The sequence below is a fragment of the Sturnus vulgaris genome, chromosome 16 (genome assembly GCF_052056855.1).
Source record: "Sturnus vulgaris isolate bStuVul1 chromosome 16, bStuVul1.hap1, whole genome shotgun sequence".
NCBI lineage: Eukaryota > Metazoa > Chordata > Aves > Passeriformes > Sturnidae > Sturnus > Sturnus vulgaris.
The window spans coordinates 13,658,738-13,679,591 of NC_142258.1; the positions used below are offsets into that span (position 1 = coordinate 13,658,738).

Here is a 20,854-nt window from a genome sequence, read left to right on the forward strand (position 1 = left end):
TGACCTCGATGCAGCGATTGATGGTTTGGCTTCCAGGTCTGGCTGGAGATGCAAGGTTTGGTGACTGTCCCAAAACTAGGACTGTGAAAGAATATTTCATGCTCACCATCTAAGGAAAAGTTACTTTAATCTTTGTTTAAAAGAAGGGCTGTTTGTAACAGCTTCATAAGTCTGTCTTTCTTCTGTATGTCTATTTTCCAGGGACAGCAGCAAGTTCTTTCCTGCTAGTCTGCTAAACTCTTAAAAAAGAAATAAAATCAGTATCTCTAGAAAAGGAAATACCCTTTTGTACAGCAGCATCTGTCTCCCTTAGACACAGTTTCTGTGTTTTACATTCCTTCTGGTGGTTGTTATTACAGTTCTTCTGAGGAGTTGTCATTGCTGTCAACCTCTAATAGACCTTGTCAGAGGGACAACATGACTCAGTCCACCCTCCTCCTCTTGCCCCAGCCCCTGCGTTATATTGGCCAGGTCGGCTTGAGCTGTGAAGGGAAAGTCAGATTACGAGCTCCCAGTAGAGACCAGGAGAATGAGTTAGGATTTATACTTTTGTTGTGATGCTGACATCTCTTTGGAGCTGAGCAATAAATAATAGAAAAAGTTTAAAAGCTTTTTGCAGCTTGCCAGTATGTTGTTGTTGATACAGCCTGCCGTTTGTTAACATGATCCAACAAGTATCCTTTAATGACCCTTGTTTGGGGAGCCTGGGAGACTCCAGAGCACTGCTAGAGAAGCTCCTTTTCATGGTGCTGTACTTCTGAGACCTACTTATCTCTCATGGTTGCAGACAGCTGATGCTTATGAACTCTTGCTCATTATAAAGTACTGATTGGAGTCAGAAGCCTTCTGCAGGGGTATTTCTTTTCTGTCCCGATCTAATGGTCTCTTGACTTTAAACTTGAATGTGTTCCCTAGAGGGACGTAAAGTTAAATAAGACTTTGCAGGAATTATTAATGCGAAGGTATGAAACGTCTTTGTGAAGGTCTTTTGCTCGACTGAGTTGTTTTTTCATGTGCTGCCAATATCTGATCCCACTTCTTGACCTTTAATATATACTGAGAGAGAAGATTAGGATGTTTCTAATCAGCTGAATCTCCCCTCTGGGAGCACTATTAAATCTTGACTCTCAGCTTTATCTCTGCCAGGTCTTGCCAGCCCTCCATGGTTTTGGTTTTGTTAACAGCTGAGGTCAGAGTTCATTCACCTCAAAGGTTCTTCTTCAATGGGGGAAGTTTCTTGGATCATTTCTGTAGGACTTAAGACACCGGCGAGCAACTCTGCTTGGAGGCAGACCCCTTCTCTTCATGTGCCTTGTGAGCCAGAACCTTAATCAGTGAAATAAAGTCTTTCATTTTGTACAGGATTACTGCTAATTCTGCCCACCTCATCATTAGTAGGGCTTCGTCAAAGGTCTTCATGAGCAAAGCTGAGTGGTTTAGAGGTGCTAAGTTAGGTGCCTCATAGGCATTCAAAATATTACCTCAGCTGGTTTCTTCTGCCATCCAAATTTGTAATTTCATTAGAATTCCAAGTTTGTTGGCAATGAATTGGTAATGAGTATTGAGTTTCTTACCATTGTTTTGAAGGGAATTCAAGTGAGGCTAGCAAGTCTGTGGTCGTGCAGCTCAGCTTATGTTACATGGCCCAGTGGTACAGACAAGTGGTTTAATGTCAAAGCTGCAAGTAGTCTTTGTAAAACAGAGCCCCCCTGAGCTGCTATCTTCCCCTTTCATTTCAGCCATCTGCAATACCACTGTTGTGATCAAGTATTGGGAAATTTATCCCTGAAAGCAACACAACAGTGGATTGCAGTGCTGGGGTTGATGCCCTCCTGAAAAACTTCAGTGGTCCAAGGAAGGACTGAGCATCCATGGTCTTATTTAGCCCTTGGATTCCAGTGGCTCCCATTCCCCATTGTGGTCCATGTACCTGGGGATGTCCATGCCCTGGCCTATGTTTTTGAACACTGCAGAGGCTCGGTAGGTATGTAGGAAGGCAGGGAATGATCTGGAGTCGTTGGCCAAAGCTGGATGCTTTGTTTCCATCCAAAAACTTACTCATTCTGCAGACCTTGGTCTTAAGTTACTGAATTTGCAGAGAAATCTGCTCGTAATTTCTTTCTTGTAAGCCCTTTCTTGTTGAGCAGAAATTTTGGCAAAGAGAGTCAAGTCACTGGAGAATCCCCAGTTCTGCCTGGTTATACCAGGCTTCCTCAGATCTTTCCTTGGAACAAGCAGGCAAGAGGAAATACTTTCCATTTCAGAGAAGTGTGGACAAACAACTTCGCTTCAGACAGAGAAGAAAAGTGGCAGACGGAGTTACAGTGCTGAATCCTGCTGGCCAAAAGCATGCTCTTGCCTTTATTCAGTCATTCCTGGAACACAGTGTTCTTATTGTATTCCTCCTCACCCCGCTCAGTGCCTCTCCTCGGGCTCAGGGCTCAGAGATGCCCCAACCACGGTGCTGGCAGGTTTGGGGGAGTTAAAAAAAGCATCAAACACATAACATCTCAGCCATGGAACCTCTCCCTCCTTGCCTGACGTTGGGCAAGCATGTGTTCTGAAAACCTGGATCCCGTTAGAAACGTTCCTGCTGTCTGGAAAACAAAGTACTCACTCGCCTGGTTTAGTCATTAAGTAAATTTGTGGTTTGGTTGAGACAAAAAATAATGAAGAAAAGCTGTTGAAATCCTGGGATTAATTTGATAGTTTGCAGGCAGTGGTGTTTTTAAGTGGAGCTGCTGCCTTCTTTATGTTGTGAGCAGACCCAGGTACAAACCTGGGCTTCCCTCTTTCCCTGTGCCTCAGAGCCAGGCATTTGGAAGTAATTTGTTCCACGAAGGCTCTGTCGGTGCGGGCGAGGGGGTTGCTCCGGGCCGGGAGCCGCCGTGCGTGGGTGTCGGAATGCCGGGACACGCTTTGGGCTGCCTGCTCCATCTGCAGAGCGCTGCAGGCAGGACGGCTGGTCACTGCCTTCCATGGCACGGCATGGCATGGAAGGCTCTGAACCGTCGGGAGGTTCACTGCTCTTATTCCAGCTGTATCGTGGTGGCCCCTTCTGTTTCTGTGTCTTTCCCTTCTGAAACAGGGAAGAACTGTTTCCTCTGGACCACCTTTACATCTCCTGCCTGCCTTCCCAGGGAAGCGAAATCTAAAAGCAGAGAGGCCCGTGCAAAGATCCCCACAGCACTTTGCAGTGTTTCCCCTCACCACCAGCCCCAGTTTACCTGGGACAGTCACCAAGGAAAGCAGAGAGCAGGGAGCTGGCACTGAAATGCCTGCTCTGTGTGTTCATCCACTTAACCACACATATATATATGTATATATATATGAAATCACTTGTATTAAACATAGATGTCATTTCAGTCTGAGAAGCCAATTAGCAGAGTGGAGAGCTCTTGCCAATCAGACTCTTGCTGAATTTTCCCCAGCTCTCAGTTTGAGCAGGGGAAAGGAGACTGCATTATCAGCCCTCTCTCTACGTGTGTCCATGCTAGCCCCAGGGAGAACACGTTTGGAGGGTCAAAAAATCAGGGATGAGGACTCAGGTCCCACTCGTTTCAGGGGTTAACATGCGTGGATGTTCAGCACATCCCTGCATGAGCTTGACTCTGTCCCTTCCGATAGAATATTAAACACAGTTCTCCTGTGATATATTGTCTGGCAGAGGCCAAGAGTGTGGGTCATGGGTGGCAGCAGTGTACCCTGGATCTCCAAAATGCACACACACTGCTGGGTTTGCCCTTCTTTTGTAGCTTTCTAAATCACTGCAGGAGCTTTTGGATGGCTGATGCAGCCTGGCTGCTCTAAAGCAGTGAAGCTCTTGTTCACTTGCAATTAATGCAGCCAAATACCCTGTATATTTTATAGAAAATGTCCCTAATATTGTCAGCCTTTCATGACGGATAAGGACTCATATGAATCATGTCATCATTTGAAAAACCAAACAAAATTACTATGTTATGGTATAAACTCAGGCTGATATATTGAAATTAATCTAGGCAGATACCTGTTATTGTTAGATATGGAACAGAATGTTCTGCAACATTTGCTTTATTTCAGGAAGATTATCCAATTGTCCTGTTAATTGTTGTGCAAACATTGTGTTGCCCTTTTTTTTCTTTCATTTTAAATAATATCTTGTGCTTTGAGCTATTAAATAAATGAGGTTTGTGGTCTTATTCTAGGGAAGACATGCATTGTTTTTAGGAAGGACTTGCTTTTATTGTTTGTCAGACTCGGATTTTTGCAGTTTTGATTTTAAATCTGTAACTAGAGGACAAAATCCAGTATTACACTGAGGTGATGAGTGAGCACAGCCTCGCCTCCATTGGGAAGGAGGAGCTGGGAGGGCTGATTTGGAGATGCACAGTCAGATTAAATCTTGAGGGACTTGTTCTGCAGTTTCCTTGGAACACAGTGGTTTCATCCTGTTGTCTGAAAGCCTTTCCTAAGAAGGTTAGGGTGGCGATAGGGCAGTACAGCCACAATATTTAGCTTATCAAGTCCTTATTTGCCTCCTAAGGCAAACATTTTATTTCCTGTATTTCAACTTCCTTCCTAGATTCTCTCCCCCACCTTGCTGTATCCTATGATCTAAATTACTGGTTGCAATTAATGCATCCTCTGTACATTAATTCTGCCTGAGAAGTAGCATGTCCTTGGTAAATGCAAAGGAGTTAGAAACTGGAAACTCAGTCTGGTAAATCTTGGATTTAGCTTTTGTAACTGTGCTTTAATACTTCACAATAATTGCTGAAGCTCCCCACAAAATAATCTCCATGTAGTCCTAAAATGGAATTGAATGCCTTAGAAGAAAAGAGAAGAAGAGCCCTTATCTGTACTTTTAGTTACATTTTTATTTATTTCCCTTCTTCCTCTGGTGTGGGAGGATGAATACGCAGGGAAGAAGATACAGATTTGCAAAGGCAAGGAGTGCTAAAGAGCTCGTTTTTTTCATCAGCTTTTAAAAGCCAGACTGTAATCATAAATTCCCTGATAGCTGGAGCATGCAGAAGTCGTCTTTAAGCCTACAAGTGACAGGCTGCTGTTGCTTTTCAAACTTCAGATTTCATTTTTTTGTAAGACACAACTTTGATCTGGTTCCTTTGTAATGCTCTGCAGAGCGCTGGGGCCGCTGCGCTCGCCGGCTGCAGAGCTGGAAGTGAACTTTCTTGGCAAGAGCCATCTGGAGACCTCAAAGAACAGATTAACTTGTCCAGAATTGATGTGATCTTTGAAGAAGCTGCCCTTGCCTGGAACACATGTGATTAGCCTGACATTGGCAGTGATAAAGTTGAGATGCACAGCAGCCTCTGAGTACCAGAGTAATTGGAAAGAGTGTTAAGTGGAGCAACCCCAACAATCTGCAATCAGATTATCAGGTAAATCCCCAATTTTAACCTCTTGAGCCGACTTTGCATCTTTAGCACAGATCAAATCCAGTCAGGAGTGAAGGTTTTCAGCTTTGCATCTTCATAGACTTTTTGTTCTTAGCTCCAAAACACTCCCATGATGATGCTTTGGGAAAAGCTGTATGATGCAGCTTCTGTGATAGTTGTTGGTCCCACAGATTGGAAACAGACTTTTCTGTCCAGGTTTAATGTAATCTTGTAAGTCGGAATCTGTGGTGGATGCTGTTGTAATCCCTTGTTTAAAGGTGACCCTGTTGCTGGGACACTCTTGTCAACACGTGCTATTTAGACATGCTGAAAGGATTTGCTTTGGCTCATACATCATAAACCAACGTGTGCAGCTTTTAATTTGATTGACTGGTTGTGATACTGAAATGTGGAACTGCATGAAGGATATGACAGTCACCTGCTTGTTGGTAGATGTAAGTTTTGGAAGTAAGTGGCCAGCTGGAGACTCAGCAACCTGTAATTCTAGAAGGACTTTTTGTTTCTTGGATTTTTTTTTCCCACACTGAATAAATGGAACATGTCAAAATGTCTCAGCAGGAAGGATGTCTCAGCATTAGACTGCATCCTCCCAATCACAAATGCAAAATGACCAGAGATACCAAATAAGAGTAATGCTTATTGCTGGTTTTCTAGAAATAATCAACTTCAGAAACACAGGACTGCAAAATTTTGAACTAGTTTTTCTGAAGTTGCTATGAAAAGCAGAGTGGGAGCACAGAATGAGTAACTGGGTCTCATTGAGTTGCAGCCCTGATCTGTGGTCTCAGGGCACCATCCCTCAGCTCAAACACCACCCACCAGAAGAGGAAAGGAGGAATTGTGTCCTGCTGTGAGGTTTCTCACCACAGTGCAGGAGGGAGATCCCAGCTCCTCTACCTGCCATTGCTTGTGGTGAGACATCTGGAGTTTCTGCAGGGCCCATTTTGGGGTGTTCTTCTGTGGGACTTGCCAGTTTCCCCAGAACTCCTGCAGCTCAGAACTGTCCAAGGTGACTCATGAAGTTTTTGTGGGTATCAGCTGCCTCTTGGCGTCTGAAAAATGGGATTTCTCCCATATTAAAAATGAGCTGCTCACCAAAACTGTGGTAACCAAAGGTTCAGACTGTGGCATGGGAGGAAAACTTCTTCAAGAGCTGTTCAGGGAGAATGCATTGGACTTTTGTGGCTGTCAGCTTCATGAGTCTTTTATCTCTTGGATTTGCTAATACTGTGTCTCAAACAGCTGCTTCCTTGGTAGTGCAGGGGTTTGGAGGAGCTTCCTGTGCCACCAGGGATTTTGGAGCTTCTGGGTCAGGGAGGTGGGACAGCCTTGCAAGGGGAGGCCTGCCTGGATTCTGTCACAGCTTCAATTCTTTTGAGGAAAAATTTTCTTTCAGAAAATGTCAGTGCCATAAAAATTTAGTGCTGGAGCTGAAGAAGGTGGTAGCAATGAAAACTGATGGATCAGCTTCCCTGTTAAACTGGGAGCTGTTCCAGCCATGCTGGAGCTGCTAGTAGGCTTGGGAAGACCATGTCTCTCAGACCTGCCAGTAGTGTGTTGCACAACTTATTCCCTCCAGTGGAAATTTAAATTCTACAGAAATTAGTTGCCTAGAGGCCTTTCATAGTCAAGGAAGTTTTCTTCCTGCCTTAGTGGGTTTTTTTCCCATGCTTGATGAAGAACACGAGTGAAGGAGGTACATAACTGGTGAGAACCAAAGGGAGTGCCACTCAGATTTGGCTTTGGAGGCAGGATGGGTGAGCTCTTCCACTGTGGGTGCTGAAGGTGATGCAATGCTTCCCCAGAGCACACCAACCCTGAGATTTTTGCATAGAGCAGAGTAACATGTTTGGCAAAGCTTAGGAACTTTGCATCTTTGATTTAAAATTGAAATAGCCATCGGGGGAAGTTGTGTGAGGGAGACTGGGGTTCCCAGGCTGGAAGGAAAAGGATGCCCTTAGGCACTCAGGATTCAGTGGGAACTCCACACAGAACAAGAGTACTGAAGAGGACCTCACCTCTCTGCTCTTTTATATTGAGACTCCAGGATCTGATGGTGCTGATGTCCCACGAGTTGGGTGCTTGGTCAGAGGAGTGAGAGATCTGGGGATGGATGGGATGCAGCCAAGACAGCATGCCAAATAAACCCAGAACAGGTAGAAGTAAGCCTTAAGGAAATTCTTGCTGTTTTTCTACAGCAGTTTAGGCCCTTGTCAGCATTACCAGAATGTGCAGTGATCAGCAGAGGGCTTTATGCAAAGAAAAGGCAGCTGGTCAGGCTGACTTACTCGGGTCGCTGTGATCTCTGTTATAATTGTTCCCTATGTGATTATTTTGAGAGTTGAGCAACTGAGAGCTGCAGAAGAGACATGCAGCTTTATTTCTGCAATGTATGAAATGTTCTGTGCTCGTTTCAAAAACGCTCATTGCTCTTTCTGTCTTAAAAAATGAAATAAAATTCTGGAAGGCTGCAGGAATTTTTGTGAAGTCTAACTTTAAATGCTCACCTTTCCTTTTATCACCCTTATCAGTGCATAGAGCTCGCTATGTGAGGTTTTTAGCTGACATTTCAAATCGCTCTGAGGGTGCCTGAATCCCTTTTAAAGCAGCCTCCCCTCCCAGATCAGAAGTGACCAGGTTTTTTTGTTAGACTCCATGTTCCTTTAATGTTTTCCTCCTAATAGATGTTGAAAGCGTTCTTCAGAGGCACGGCACAAAACATTCAAATAGTGATACGAGCCAGCTGAAGAGAGTTGTCAGGGAGAGAGAACATTAGGAGAAGGATTGAATACAGATGGATTCCTCAAAAGTAATGTAACCTGTTATGATTGCTTTGAAATCCTATACCCTTTCCATCTCCTTACGCTTACCAAAAGTTTACATTTGCATTGATGTATTAGAGGCAGAGCTAAAATGGAAGTAATCCCTGCTGTATACATGCTTAAGTGTGTAATTTTAGCTAAATACAACAGTTGTGACCAAACCTGCATCTCCAGTGAGAAGACCACAGCCAGGGAGTGTTGTGGGAGAGCCCAGCCATCCCAACTCCTCCAGAGGTGCCAGGGGCCAGGACCCATCTGCTCACTCTTGGTTCTTCAGCCGTCACAGTTCCACACCCAACAACCTCTTCAGGTGCTCTCTGCTGCTCTGTCTTTATGTCAACAGATACAAAGGAGAAATGGATTGCCCTGTGCATTTTATTCTGTATATCTGAGTGCTTTCTTAGTATACTGCTGGAAAAATCCATGTCTCTTCCAGAGAGTCCTGGCAAAAGGTCCACTAGAAGTTGGTGCTATATTTTAATTGGGTTGTCCAAAAATCATCCTTCTTTTTGCCCTCAGGGAAGGCCTGAGCTATCCATCATTCCTGCCTCAATTTAAGGGGTTGTCTCAGCCTCCATCACACTGCTGTCATGTTGGATTTGACAGGAGGGTTGCACTGCACAGCACTCCTTTAATGTTCAGAACTGACCGTTCTGCACAGGGAGAACAGCTGAAGGGGGCTGGTAAGGTTTTCACTTATTATCCCTTGCTTTTTAGGGTGAACTTGTTCAAATTATTGCCAGTATTTGCCCTAGAAGGCTGTTCTGAAATGTGATGGAATAGAGTTTGCTCCAGTGCACATCTGCAGATAGATAGATCTGATAGAAAGTTTGCATGCTAGAAGGTGTCTGTCGTGACTCACCATCCCAAGGCATCCCTGTGCTCATCCCCAGCTGACTCTGTATTGTACCCAAGCATGGAGAAACAAGGCTTCTTTCTGCCAAACAGCCATGAAAAGCCTCAGCTATTTTTTTTTTCAGTGTTGAATGCTCTTTGCACCATTCTGCAGCTATGGTAAGCTTCATCATCCAAGGAGAAATGGCTTGGAGTTTTGGTTGGTTTGTGGCACACAGAATGGTTTTCTCTTTCTGTGAGTAGGAGAGTAATTTGTTTCTAACTGACCCCATAATGGATCTGAAACAATACGATTTTTCCTAGTAACCAGTGAATATCCATGACCCCTTGAATTACAAGGGAGATAGGTTGTGTGCCTGAGGACCCAAAGGGCAGGTGAATAGGAGCTGGGTGAGCAGTGCATTAGCTGAAGGCTGTAACCCTCTCCAGTTCAGATTTTAAAATACTTTGGTGATGCTTCCATCCTGGTACACAGTGTACCATATTTTATATAATAGCATCTGAAAACATCTGCTTTAAATGGGCTCTCTGCCAGTCCCAGGTCATGCAGTGCCTGTCCTGCACTTATACTCCATACAGATTCACACAAACTGCCAGCTTTACCCTTAGCTGGTGTCTTCCTCATCTCTGGTCCCTCCATCTGTGTGTTTCTCATGAGTTTCTTTGTCTTGTCTAAATGTAAACACGTTGGGGCAGGGGCTGTTTTCTGTTGTCTGTAGGACTTTAACCACTGCAGTAGAACCAGAATCACTTTTCTTGGCAGGACAGGGAAGTCCACACGTTGCACGATGTGCCCTTCATGGAGGTGTTTGCACAGGGCCTATTGCAAATCACATCCACCAGGAGCCAATTACTGAGTTACTAAATAAAGTACTGACGATGCTGATGAGCTTTGTGATCTGAACTGAAACAGGACTCTGATTTTCAGAGCTTGAAAAACCCAGGAATTCATCATCTTCAAGATATCTTAAAAATGCTGCTCTTCATGCAGAGGGCAGGCAGGGAGAGCAGGGGATTAAGTGCTCTTTGGTTTATGTGAACATTTCAGCTTGTTCCTTCTTCTGGCACATTACAAAATGACTTGCAGGAGAACAAGATGCTGGCATGGCCTGTCTGACCTGCAGGGTGGCAGAGCTGGAGGCAGCAGTGGCTTTTCTGTGCTGGTGGCAGAGTCAGCATGAAAGAATTCGTGCCTGCTTGGTTCACAGGCTGCTTCACCATCAGGTCTCTTCTGAGCAAAGAACTCATTTCCCAGGTTAGCTCCTGCAGGCAGCCTCCCTTCCTGACCTTTTGCTGAAGAAAAGGAGGCTGGCCTGCATGTGTACTTGAATAACAAGGCACGAATAACAAGGTTGTGTACAAACCAGCCTTCATAGATCTCTGAGCAGATTGTCCACTGGAAAAGCTGGTGTGATTAATGTGATTAGGTGTGATTAGGTGGTCCTTCCTGGTGAAATTTCCAAGTGTCCAATGTACCTCAGTGCAACACTGGAGGTCAGTTTTAGGTGCTGTGCTATGAACAACAGCTGTTTCTTGCTTCACCTTCTTCTCTCTACAAAGAAATTGGAGTAGAGAGTTGTTAAAGTAAGCATAGAATGAGTGAGCTCTTCCTATTGGAAGAGCAGAAGTCTATTTTGACTAAGAAAAATGCTGTTGTACTCTCTAGTTATTGCTTTTAGCTGCTCATAGAATGCAATGCTAAGCAGCTAGCCCATGCACTCCATAAACCCTGATGGAAACAGGACTTCTTCCATACAGTCTCATTCCCTCCCTAATCTCTAACAATATCATCTTCATTACTCAATTAATTACTTTTTTCTTCCAGTTATGACTCAAATTCTTCATGGCCATGTCAGTGCAACTTAGTATGAGCACAGCTTATTCTGTAGCCCGTTGTGGAGGCTGGGGCTGCAGGCAGAGTCCTGCCTGGTGATGCAGAGCATGCTTAAGGTTGTGTCTTTTTAACTTGACTCTCATTTTTCTCTCACAGGCATGGGTCGTGGAGAGAGCCTGTTAACCCCTACTATGTCAACACGGGCTATGCTTTGGCACCAGCCACCAGTGCCAACGACAGCGAGCAGCAGAGCATGTCCAGCGACGCCGACACCATGTCACTGACAGACAGCAGCGTGTAAGTAACCCAGCCTGGGGACAGCCACCCCTGTCCTCAGCAGTGCTGCTCTCTGGGAGAGAGGCTTGGTCACACCTGGGGCTGGGGGGAATGTCTGAACACACCGTGGTCAAGATTATTCTCACTTTCTTTCAGTTACTTTGTCACTGTGCAGGCTACTCAGCCTTGCCAGTCTAGTGAGCGTTTGCAGCAGAAAATACTTTTGAGTGGTCTAAAATAAATGGTGTTTGGTGGGTGTTTCTGCAGTGTTTCTTAAGCCAAATATAAGAATTGGTAATGTTGGATAACTTTGTAGTAAATGATTTGAGATACATTTCTCTTCTGAATGTTAGACAGATCCTTCTACTTATGTGGGTATTTCTAGATCCTTCTACTTATGTGGGTATTTCTCTTGAGATTTTATGCTGCCAAATTCTCAGAATCACAGAATGGGTCAGGTTGGAAGAGACCACAGTGTGTTATTTGGTCCAACCTGCCTGCTCAAGCAGAGTCATCCTAGAGCAGATTTCACAGAAGTGTCTCCAGATGGTTCTGAAATATCTCCAGTGAGGGAGACTCCACAGCCTCTCTGTACAATCTGTCCCAGTGCTTGGTCACTGCAGAGGGAAGAAGTTCTTCCTCATGTTCAGGTAGAACTTCCTGGACATCAGGTTCTGCCCATTGCTTCTTGTCCTGTTGCTGGGCACCAGAGAGCAGAGCCTGGTCCATCTTCTGAAACCTCCCTGCAGACGATGGCCATTATGAGGTCCTTTTTCAGCCATCTCTTCTTGAGGCTAAACAAGCCCAGTTCCCTCAGCCTGTCATCTTAAGAAATGCTCCAGTCCCTTTGTTGTCCTCCACTGGACTCACTCCAGGAGCTTTGTGTCTCTCTTGTCCTCAGGAACTCGGAACTCAACACAGCTCACAGCTCAGTCTGTCATGGCTCTGCAGTAGGGTTGGTGACTGACCAGTTCTAGTTTGTCTGCTGACCACTGCACTTTAACTTGTGCTGATAAGCCTCAGCCAAATATATTTTCTTCCCTTTCTGTCTGTCATGACAGCACCCACGAGATGCCTTCCTTAAAGATGGTCTGCAAAGAAAGAAAAAAGGGTTATGAGATTTCGTTGTGACTGCATCTCTGTGATAGAAAAAAAAGGATTTGGGGGAAAATATTCACTGTTTGGTCTGGTTTTTAGTAGTGCAAATGCAAAGTGTCTTTCTGTAGAGTAGAAACCCTTTGATTCTTCAGGCGAGAGATGACAGGTTTACAGAATTAGGAGAAGATTTTATTAATGGCAGTGCTGTAAACACAGAGTCCTCCAAGAGGCTCGTTTAGTGTCACTGTGAGTGTCAGGAGCTGTCACACCTTGTTGGAGACACTTTCCAGCCTGTGCCATGGATGCTGTTAATGGGTGCTGCCATAGTTCCCCACCTAGCCAGAGTTCATACAGTGACACAGGGAGTGTGCAACATGGCCAGGGGGTTTCTGTGTCCGTGGTGGTCACCCTGCCTGAGCCAGGAGCTTGCTCATCTGGCTCCACAGAGGCTTGGGGCCACGTAGGAGCAGCTGTGAGTCCATTCTGCACCCTGACACCAGTCTTTGCACATTATCCACGTCATGTTGTAAAACGCAGGAGGCAGACCTTGGCCAAAGGGGCCTGGGAGGAGGAGGAGGATGCCCCGAGGACAGAACACTGTAGACGACCGCTAATTAAAGGTTCCATTTGATACAAATCCAGCTGCTCTGCCACATCCTTCTGCAATTCTTAATATTCATCAATCTATATGGAGGAGTGCTCTGAAGCTAGCAGGAGTCATGTAACTTCTTGTTATCAGGAGAGACAGATGTAAGAACTCTTCAAAATTAATTAGCTTTTAGCACTTCCTCTCCCACTGGTCCAGCGGCCTCATGGGGCTGCACTGATGGTTATACCTGTGATAAGTAGTGATCATTTATGACAGAGTTCTTCATCCTCCTTAATTTTTATTTCAATAGCCACAGTTTGTTTTTTTCACAGGCAGAATATTTTCTTACTGGCCATCCTATGCTCCTTTTTCCTTTAGGCATTTTATCCCTCCTATGCCCACCATAGGCTGCTTCTAGGACTTTAATTACCACCATCATGTGCACTGCCTTCTCCTAATAACTAACCCAATCCCAGTGGCTCATTTTAAGTAAGTTTTGGACTTCATAAGGGTGAACCTTTCTTTCAAACTGGATGCCTGCAGAATCCAAAATTGGGATTCTGGATGTACAGGCTTGACCTTTGGCTTATACAGACTCTTTCTGTTTTCAACGCTTGCTCTTCATTACATGCTTTAAAACTCCAGCACCAGATTTTACTTGGATTTTACATGGCATTGCTGAACCTATCTGCCTCCCGAGTTTCAAAGGAATTTTTGCAGAATTGCTCAAGGCAGCAAAAATGAAGAACAACCAGATGAAGTTAAAGAAGGGACTCCTGCTGCTTGACAAGACTTACATGTCTCAGTGCTTTGAATTTAGGCCTCCTCTGAGGAAAATGGCAATAAAAGCCTCGTTTGCTGATGAGCGAGGTTCTTCCCTCTGTGTGCTGTTTACACACAGCAGTCATGCTCAATAATGAAGAAATCTGGCTTCTGCTCCAAGGCAGCACATGAACGAGGTGTGATCCAAGGCACAGACCTCCATTAGACTCTCCATCAGAGGAAGATGTGTCTGGACAATTGGGATGCAAACATTGGCTAACTGAGGAATGCCAATAAAACAGGAGAGCAAAGCATCATGTTCAGTGCTGGCCAGCTCAAGCCAGTGGAGAAGGCAGGCCCAGAGCATTTGCTGCACCAGTTCCCTTCCAAGCTTTGATGTTGGATTGATCCCAGCAACATGGGCTTTGGAAGTGGCTGCATGCAAAGCCTCTAGCAAAGACCTGAGCGATGCTCTGCCTATCTCAGCTCCTGAGCTGGGGCGATTTTTTGGGAGCAGCCAGCTCATCAAACAGATTGTAAAACTGTGATGTTACAAGCACACTTACGTAAAAGGGCAGCTTTCAACAGGATGTCTTTCCAAGCACTGTTAAATATTATTGTAACGGGTTGAATTTATATAATGAGTGTGTTATCAGTCCCTGTTGTTGGAGTAGTTGGCTTTTTGAGTGGCTTAAAAAACATTGCTCTTAAATGCCTGCGCTCCGCTGATTATTTTTCAGTCTTCCTGTGTCATAGGAATTCCTCTGCCCTTGTAGGCAAAACAGCTCTGGTCCTCTCTGCTGAAACCTGTTTTTTAATCAGCAGGGCAGCTGTGTTGTTTTAGCTGGTTTGTATGGAGGCAAGGTCCGGGGAGGACACGGTGAGAGGCTCTGGCGAGCACTGGCCCGGCCATGCCGCGGCCGCAGGTGGGGCCGAGTCACTCACTGCTGATGTTCGGTGCAGGGTCAGTGGTAAGGCAGGGATTTGGGGCTCTGCCTGCCCCGTGGGCTGCTCAGAGCCTGCCTCAGACTTGCAGCAGCATTTCCAGCACAGTCCTGAACTGCTCTTGCTGTCTCAGATAACCCTTCTCAGGGATAGCATCTTCCCAAGTGGAGGAGGTGAATCTGTGGGTGGGAGGGGTTGTCACAACAGAGATGCTTGAGGCAAGTTAAGGCAACTGTAGGCAGGAAGGCAGCAGCTGAAACCATTAAATCTTCATGTGATGTTCCAATTTGGGTGCAGAAGCACATTAGGTTCATATCTATCTTGATTTCTTCGAGAGCTTACATGGTAAACAGGAGGTAATGTCTCCTCTTCAGCCCGGTGTTGTGCTCCAGCTGAACAATACTCCTTCCTCTGTGTCTTATTCTTATCAGGTGTCCTGGCTTATCTTAGTTGGGAGACAGCTTTGCCTTCCCCCAGGCACTCGGGAAGACCTTGGTGCCCGTGGGCTTGGCCAGAGGCATCCTCCTTCTTCCCCAATTCCAGTCAAACCTGCTCCAGAGCAGGGATGGCCAATTCCCTGAACAAAGGGGTTTAGGACAGTGATTATTCCTTCAAAAAGTCTTGCAGATTAAATGCTGTTCTTTGGATGACTGGCCCTTAACCAAAATGCCTGGTGATTTTCCTATCATGCTTCTTTATGTGAGAAAAGTCTCTTGTGACAGAGGTGCTTTGATAAGAGTAATTGGTAGAAAATAGCAGTTTGGCTGTGTATTTGTTTCCTGTCTTTCCTAAGGCTAGTGATCCAGAATTACCCCAAGTTTTCCTGTATTTAAACAAGTTCAGCAGCTTTTTAATTTAAAAGATCCATCCCAAAGGATGATTTCCAATGTGTTAGGCATAATGGGTTTGGTTTGCTCTGAAGAGCAAAGACACCTCTTGTCAGAAGAGTCCAACTGCAGAGCCACAGCCAAACAGCTGCTCACTGGAGGCTCTTGCAGGTCAGTTTGGAGAGGGGAGGAAGCCTCCACATTTCCCGAGCAATAATCTCATTGCATTATCATTAAATAAACAATAGAAATACTCTTCTTCCCGTGTTGCATTTCAGCTCTGAGCTTTCTGGTGCTAAAGCAAATCATGTGATGAAACAAGGAAAAACAGTTTGGGAAAGTTTTATTTTAAAAGTAGATGTGCTGTAAAAAATAGTTTAATTTTTTTTCATATATATATATATATATATATATATATTATTTCTCTATCTATTGAAAATATCTCAAAGCAAGCTACCTGACAAAAGGAAAACAAAAGTACGGTATTGGTTTTCCTTGCTTTCCCCCCATCTATTGAATAAGGTTTTGTTGGGATAAAATTAAAGTGCTTATCTTTGAATTTGCTTCCTCTGGTTGAGTTGGCACAGTACATTGAACGAAGGAATGTTCCAAGTTCAGAGGTGGCATTGGGGAATCTAGTTAAAATGACATCAAAGGCAGCACAGCGGGGCTGAACATGTGTTTGAAGCCGGATAGATTAGAGGCCATTATCAGCCTTTCGCTACTGTGCTGGGAACAAAAGTCGCTCTTTCCGCTGGGACTGCTGCTGGGAAGAATTAAAAAAAAAAAAGAGAGAGAGAGAAAGAAAGAAAAATTGCACTTTCTAACATAATGCCTCATTCCCTGCGAATGGCCGAATGGCCGTGTGGCTTTAGTGTGCGAGTTGTGTTCTGGCACCCAGGTTTTGTGCACTGGTTAAGCTGAAATGTTGACTATTGATGCCAACCAGCAATGGCTAAAATAATCCCCCAGGTTTTTTATTTCTCCCTCTGAAAAATAAAGTTGCAATTGTTTTGTTACCATCCGGTCTAGAAAAGGCCACGTCACAAGGCAATGAAACTCTTTAACCGTTGTGATTCTCATCATTAAAGAAAATTAAGCCACCTAATGAACACTGTTATGATCCCTGTACAGCAATGTGGGGAAGTTGTCCTGCTCCCAGGCTGTGTCACTGCCGGCAGAGCAGAGATGATGCTCCCAACACACTCTTCCTCCTCCTGCATTACCTGCAGCCACTAGCAAGAGCTGTAATTAGCCTGGCTCATTTTCTGTTCCCTCGTTTGTCTTCTGCTAAAAAGCACTTGTCATTAATCATGGGGTTTGTTTTATTTTATTTTAATGGTGTTTCATTTTGAATGGCTTGGTTACTGCATGAAATTAGATTCTTCTGATGTAGGTTGGTGGTGATTCTGCCCACACTCAGGTTTCCAGGGAGCCAGCAGGGCAGCCAGCATGATGGGAATGGGAATGGGAATGAAAGCTGATGGTGGCCATCTTCACAAAGGCTAGTGCTTGAAACTCAGGAGGTTTGCAGGCAAAATACCACAGTAAATCATGTTTCTCTGGCCAAATGGCACCTTGACTTTAAAAATATGTGGGTGAAACTGTTTGGTTTATGTTCTGGAGAAGCAGCTGGGGAGGGGGATAGGTGTTAAGGACATTTGTCCTGTGCAAACATCTTGTGTTGTGAGATGTGTCAGGACTGGCTCGTTTTCACAGCTCAGAGGGGTGCAGGGTTGGTAGAAGATGTGCCTGGAAATTACGTGGTAGCTGAGGCAAACCAAATCCTTCCATTCATTCCCACCCACCTCTGTGGCTTTGCATGGCCCTCCCAAGCAGTTACCTTAACTGAATCAGGGAAATGTGTAAAATGAAAAAGCTCCAAATTGCCAAGCTCCAGGCTGGCATTTGTTCTTGTATTTGTTGATTTTCCCTAAGTAACACAAGGTCACCAGGAAGTGGGTCTGTGTCCTTGCATAACTGGGCTCCACTCACTCATCTTCTCCTGGGCCCTGGGTGTGAGCAGGGTGGTGGCAATGGTGAGAACAAAAATGCATTTCCTTTCTTTGCCTGAAGTCACACTTAGGCAGTGATGCTTTGCCGTTTGGACTGCTTAGCAAAGCCTGGTACCTCTGACCCACTGACCCCTGTGTACCAAGGATTGTGCCCACCACTGTCTCCTTCCTCTGCAGAGACTTCTGTCACCACCTCTTTCAGCACAGTCACAAAGCCAAGCAGATCTGGTTCACTTGGATGTGACTGCCCATGACATCCCTTCCTAACCTCATCCAGCCTCCTCTGGGGAGGGGGCTGGTTCTTCCCTCCAGCAACTCTTAATACCAAGCCCATAATTTCAGACTGAGCTACAGATCCCCTTGGGAGCAGTGGAGCCTATACCCCTTGCTTTGATAAGCCATTTGAGGAGCTGTCACACTCTCTTAAAAATATATACCTTGTTCCCTGACCGAGTTCCCCTTGGATTAGATGCTCACTGAGCTCCCACTCCTCCTTCTCCCCCCTCTCTTAGCCTGCACGGTGGTTTAATGTGTACGTTACAGGCTCTTTACAGAAAGCAACCAACTATAAAAGGTACCAGGATGCAGTCCAAGTCCTTCTCCCTGCCCTCTGCCTTGAGCAGCAGCAACAGGAGCCCTGCCTCACTCTGCTCCTGGTGGATGCTGTGTAAGTCCTGGTCCCCCATGCCAGAGCTGGTTTGGTTCAGGGAGCTACATGAGCATCATTAGCTGCTGAGCTCCCTCTTACTCTGGGCATGCAAATGGGAAGGGGTTTTCTACCAGGCACTCTGTGTCAGCAAGGCTTGAATGAACATAACGTGTCAGAGAAGGGCACTAAAGCAGGGCGTGTTGGTGTTTTATTCCGGCAGAGATGGGATCCCACCGTACAGACTCCGAAAGCAGCATCGCAGAGAGATGCAAGAAAGTGCCAAAGCAAATGGACGCGTGCCACTACCTCACATTCCTGTAAGTAGCACTATCTCCTTCCCAGGGGTAAATATGCAAAATATGTGAGATGCCTAGCAGACAGTTGCTCTGCTTGTGCCTGAGTTTAATCCCTCTTAGTGCTGTATTTGCTCGGGGGTGCTTTAAGATGACACACATTGTGCTAAGAAAAGGCTTGGAACCTTCTGCCAAACTCACCATTCAGGGCTGCCCAAAACACAGAATTTTTCTTATCCATTCAGTCAGTGATTGTTTCTCCTGGGTAAGCATGGAAGCACCGGCTGGCATTTATCTGCAAGCAGTCCCATGCCCTCGGGTGAGCTGGAGGTGGTTGTGGAAGGTGCAGGAGGCTGATGCAGTTGGACATGGAGGCTGATGCAGTTCTCAGCCAAGGTCAGCTGGGGAGAAGTGCAATGGTCCCCAGCAGTATTTCTGCACTGAGCAGCCAAAGGAGCTGTAACCTGTTCTCAAGGACTCAGCAAAGCTCACCTGGGGACACAAGGCAGGGGGGAAAAAAAAGGTGCAGGAGTAAGTATTTCATTTATCCAACACTGTCTCTTTAGTTGCTTCAGGTAAGCAAACAAGCTTTGGAAGATGAGCACAACCTGCTAGGGCTCTGCATCACCATCTGCAGCTCTGCTTATTATTGTTTTCTTTTTCTGAGAAGTTACAGGTGACATTTAATATCTAGTAGGGAATAAAGGTGCTTCTTTCCCCTTTGGACAGCTGGACTCCAGCACAAATCAAATAGGGAGAGAAAAAGCCTCCATCTGTTTTTTCCAGAAGTGCCTTCAAACTTGACGCAGCTGTTCCCATCCTGCCTGCTCAAAGCAGCACAATACCAGCAGAAATACACCCTTGTTTTAATCTGATTTAAAAGAAAAAAAACCCACACCAAAACCACCACTCTTTGTTTTGCCTTTTAAATTAGATTATTTTCCTTAGATTTAAGAGGGTCTCCTGTGCTTTGATCACTGGGTTGACAATAAAAGCCCTGGCTGTGGACGCTCACAGCCATCCTAGCTCAGTCACCTCTCTTTTCACACAGTTGCTTTCACAGTGTGGTTGCTGTTGAAAAGGCTGGCTGGGTGCCTTTCTATTTCACTTGATGCCGTTTTTACTGTAAGCATGGCTTTGTTAGAGTTGAAGTTTGAAAGCTTGGCCTTTATTTTTTGTTGTTATTGTTGTTGCTGTTCCCCAACAGTGGGAACTACTGACTGAATATTCTCCAACTTCAAAGCTTGTCAGTGGCTTTACCTTTTGGATAAAAATAATAGTGGCTTTCTGTTGATGGTGTGCACTGGCAATGCCTCGATGAACTGCAGGTTATAAACTCAGAGTATGGAGCATTAAATATGTATAGTGAGCTCTACTTTAACGAACTTCCATCTGCCAAACATTTCTTTTGTTGAACTGAATAAGTGTCATTCCAGCAGCAGTTCCTTGCAGGCTAATTAGTTTTACTTAGCATTAAATTTTATCGACCTTTTTGGAAACCAGCTTTAAAAATGGGCTAAAAAACAAGGTTTAAATTGCCCACCTGCTGCTTATAAATTTTTATATTATCCTAGTTACCTACACAATCTTTTAGAATTACATATTCCTCCTAAACTACACACAAGATGCTCCACAAGGATTTTTTTGTGAAACATCCAGTGTTCCCATTAGGTTCTGCACTGTAATTTTTAGTCCCAGGGGAAAAGGCATCTTGACATATATTTATATGGGAGCCGAGGACTGAGAAGTTGAGTTAGTTCTAGTCTTTCTGCAGGGAATAAAAGTTTAGTTCAGACACTCTGGCACCTCCTGCCAGCCAATTACTGACGCAGAATTGGCATAGACTTCAGAGAGGCACTGCTCTGCCCTTGCTTATCAATCAGCCAAGAAAGGAGAAGGTAATTAGACAATGTGTTTTGACAACACCAGTGTGAAATGTTATAAAGTTACTCTTTAAAATTCAGCTCTAACTGCACACTCTTTGAATTAAACAGCCCAAATTAGCAAGGAGCCATGCAAATGTTTCTTCAAATGTTGCTTTCCGAAGCCAGTGTTGGGCTATCCCGCCACCCCTGGTTAAATCAGGCTGGACCTGGGGTGAGCTGTTTCCAAACGTGTGGCAGTGATGAAATCACAACCTTTGAGTGAAGGTCTTTATGGACGCCTATCTCCAGCATAGCCAGAGTCCATGCTGATAGTGCCTGCAGAATGCACAGCATGTTTTCCTACTGATAATAGGGAGCCTCCTACTTCCGAAAGTCATTTCAGAAATCCTTTACAGACCTTCCCGTTCCCTGACAAATGAGTTATGGGGCTATTATGCAAAATTCTGAAAGGACTTATATTGCTTTTAATAGCAGCACTTGTAGTTAAGTCCAGAAGCTATAAACTGCAGTGATTATATGTTCAGAGGAGGTTGCCCGCTGGTCCCAGCAGCCGTGCTGCCTCCAAGTAGTGACGGCGTGTGTAAGCTATGTGGAACACCCT

At 45.0% G+C, this 20,854-nt stretch overlaps 1 protein-coding gene across 4 annotated transcripts in view; it reads left to right on the forward strand.

Moving 5' to 3' along the window:
- Positions 1 to 20,854, forward strand: part of AXIN1 (axin 1) — a 78,322-nt gene that overhangs the window by 35,256 nt on the left and 22,212 nt on the right. For all 4 annotated transcript variants that reach the window (XM_088174550.1, XM_088174549.1, XM_014890937.2 and 1 more), the window contains 2 exons: positions 11,070 to 11,210; positions 18,295 to 18,391. In XM_088174550.1, coding sequence (XP_088030676.1) covers positions 11,070 to 11,210; positions 18,295 to 18,391 — 238 coding nt within the window. The remainder of the gene's footprint in view (positions 1 to 11,069; positions 11,211 to 18,294; positions 18,392 to 20,854) is intronic.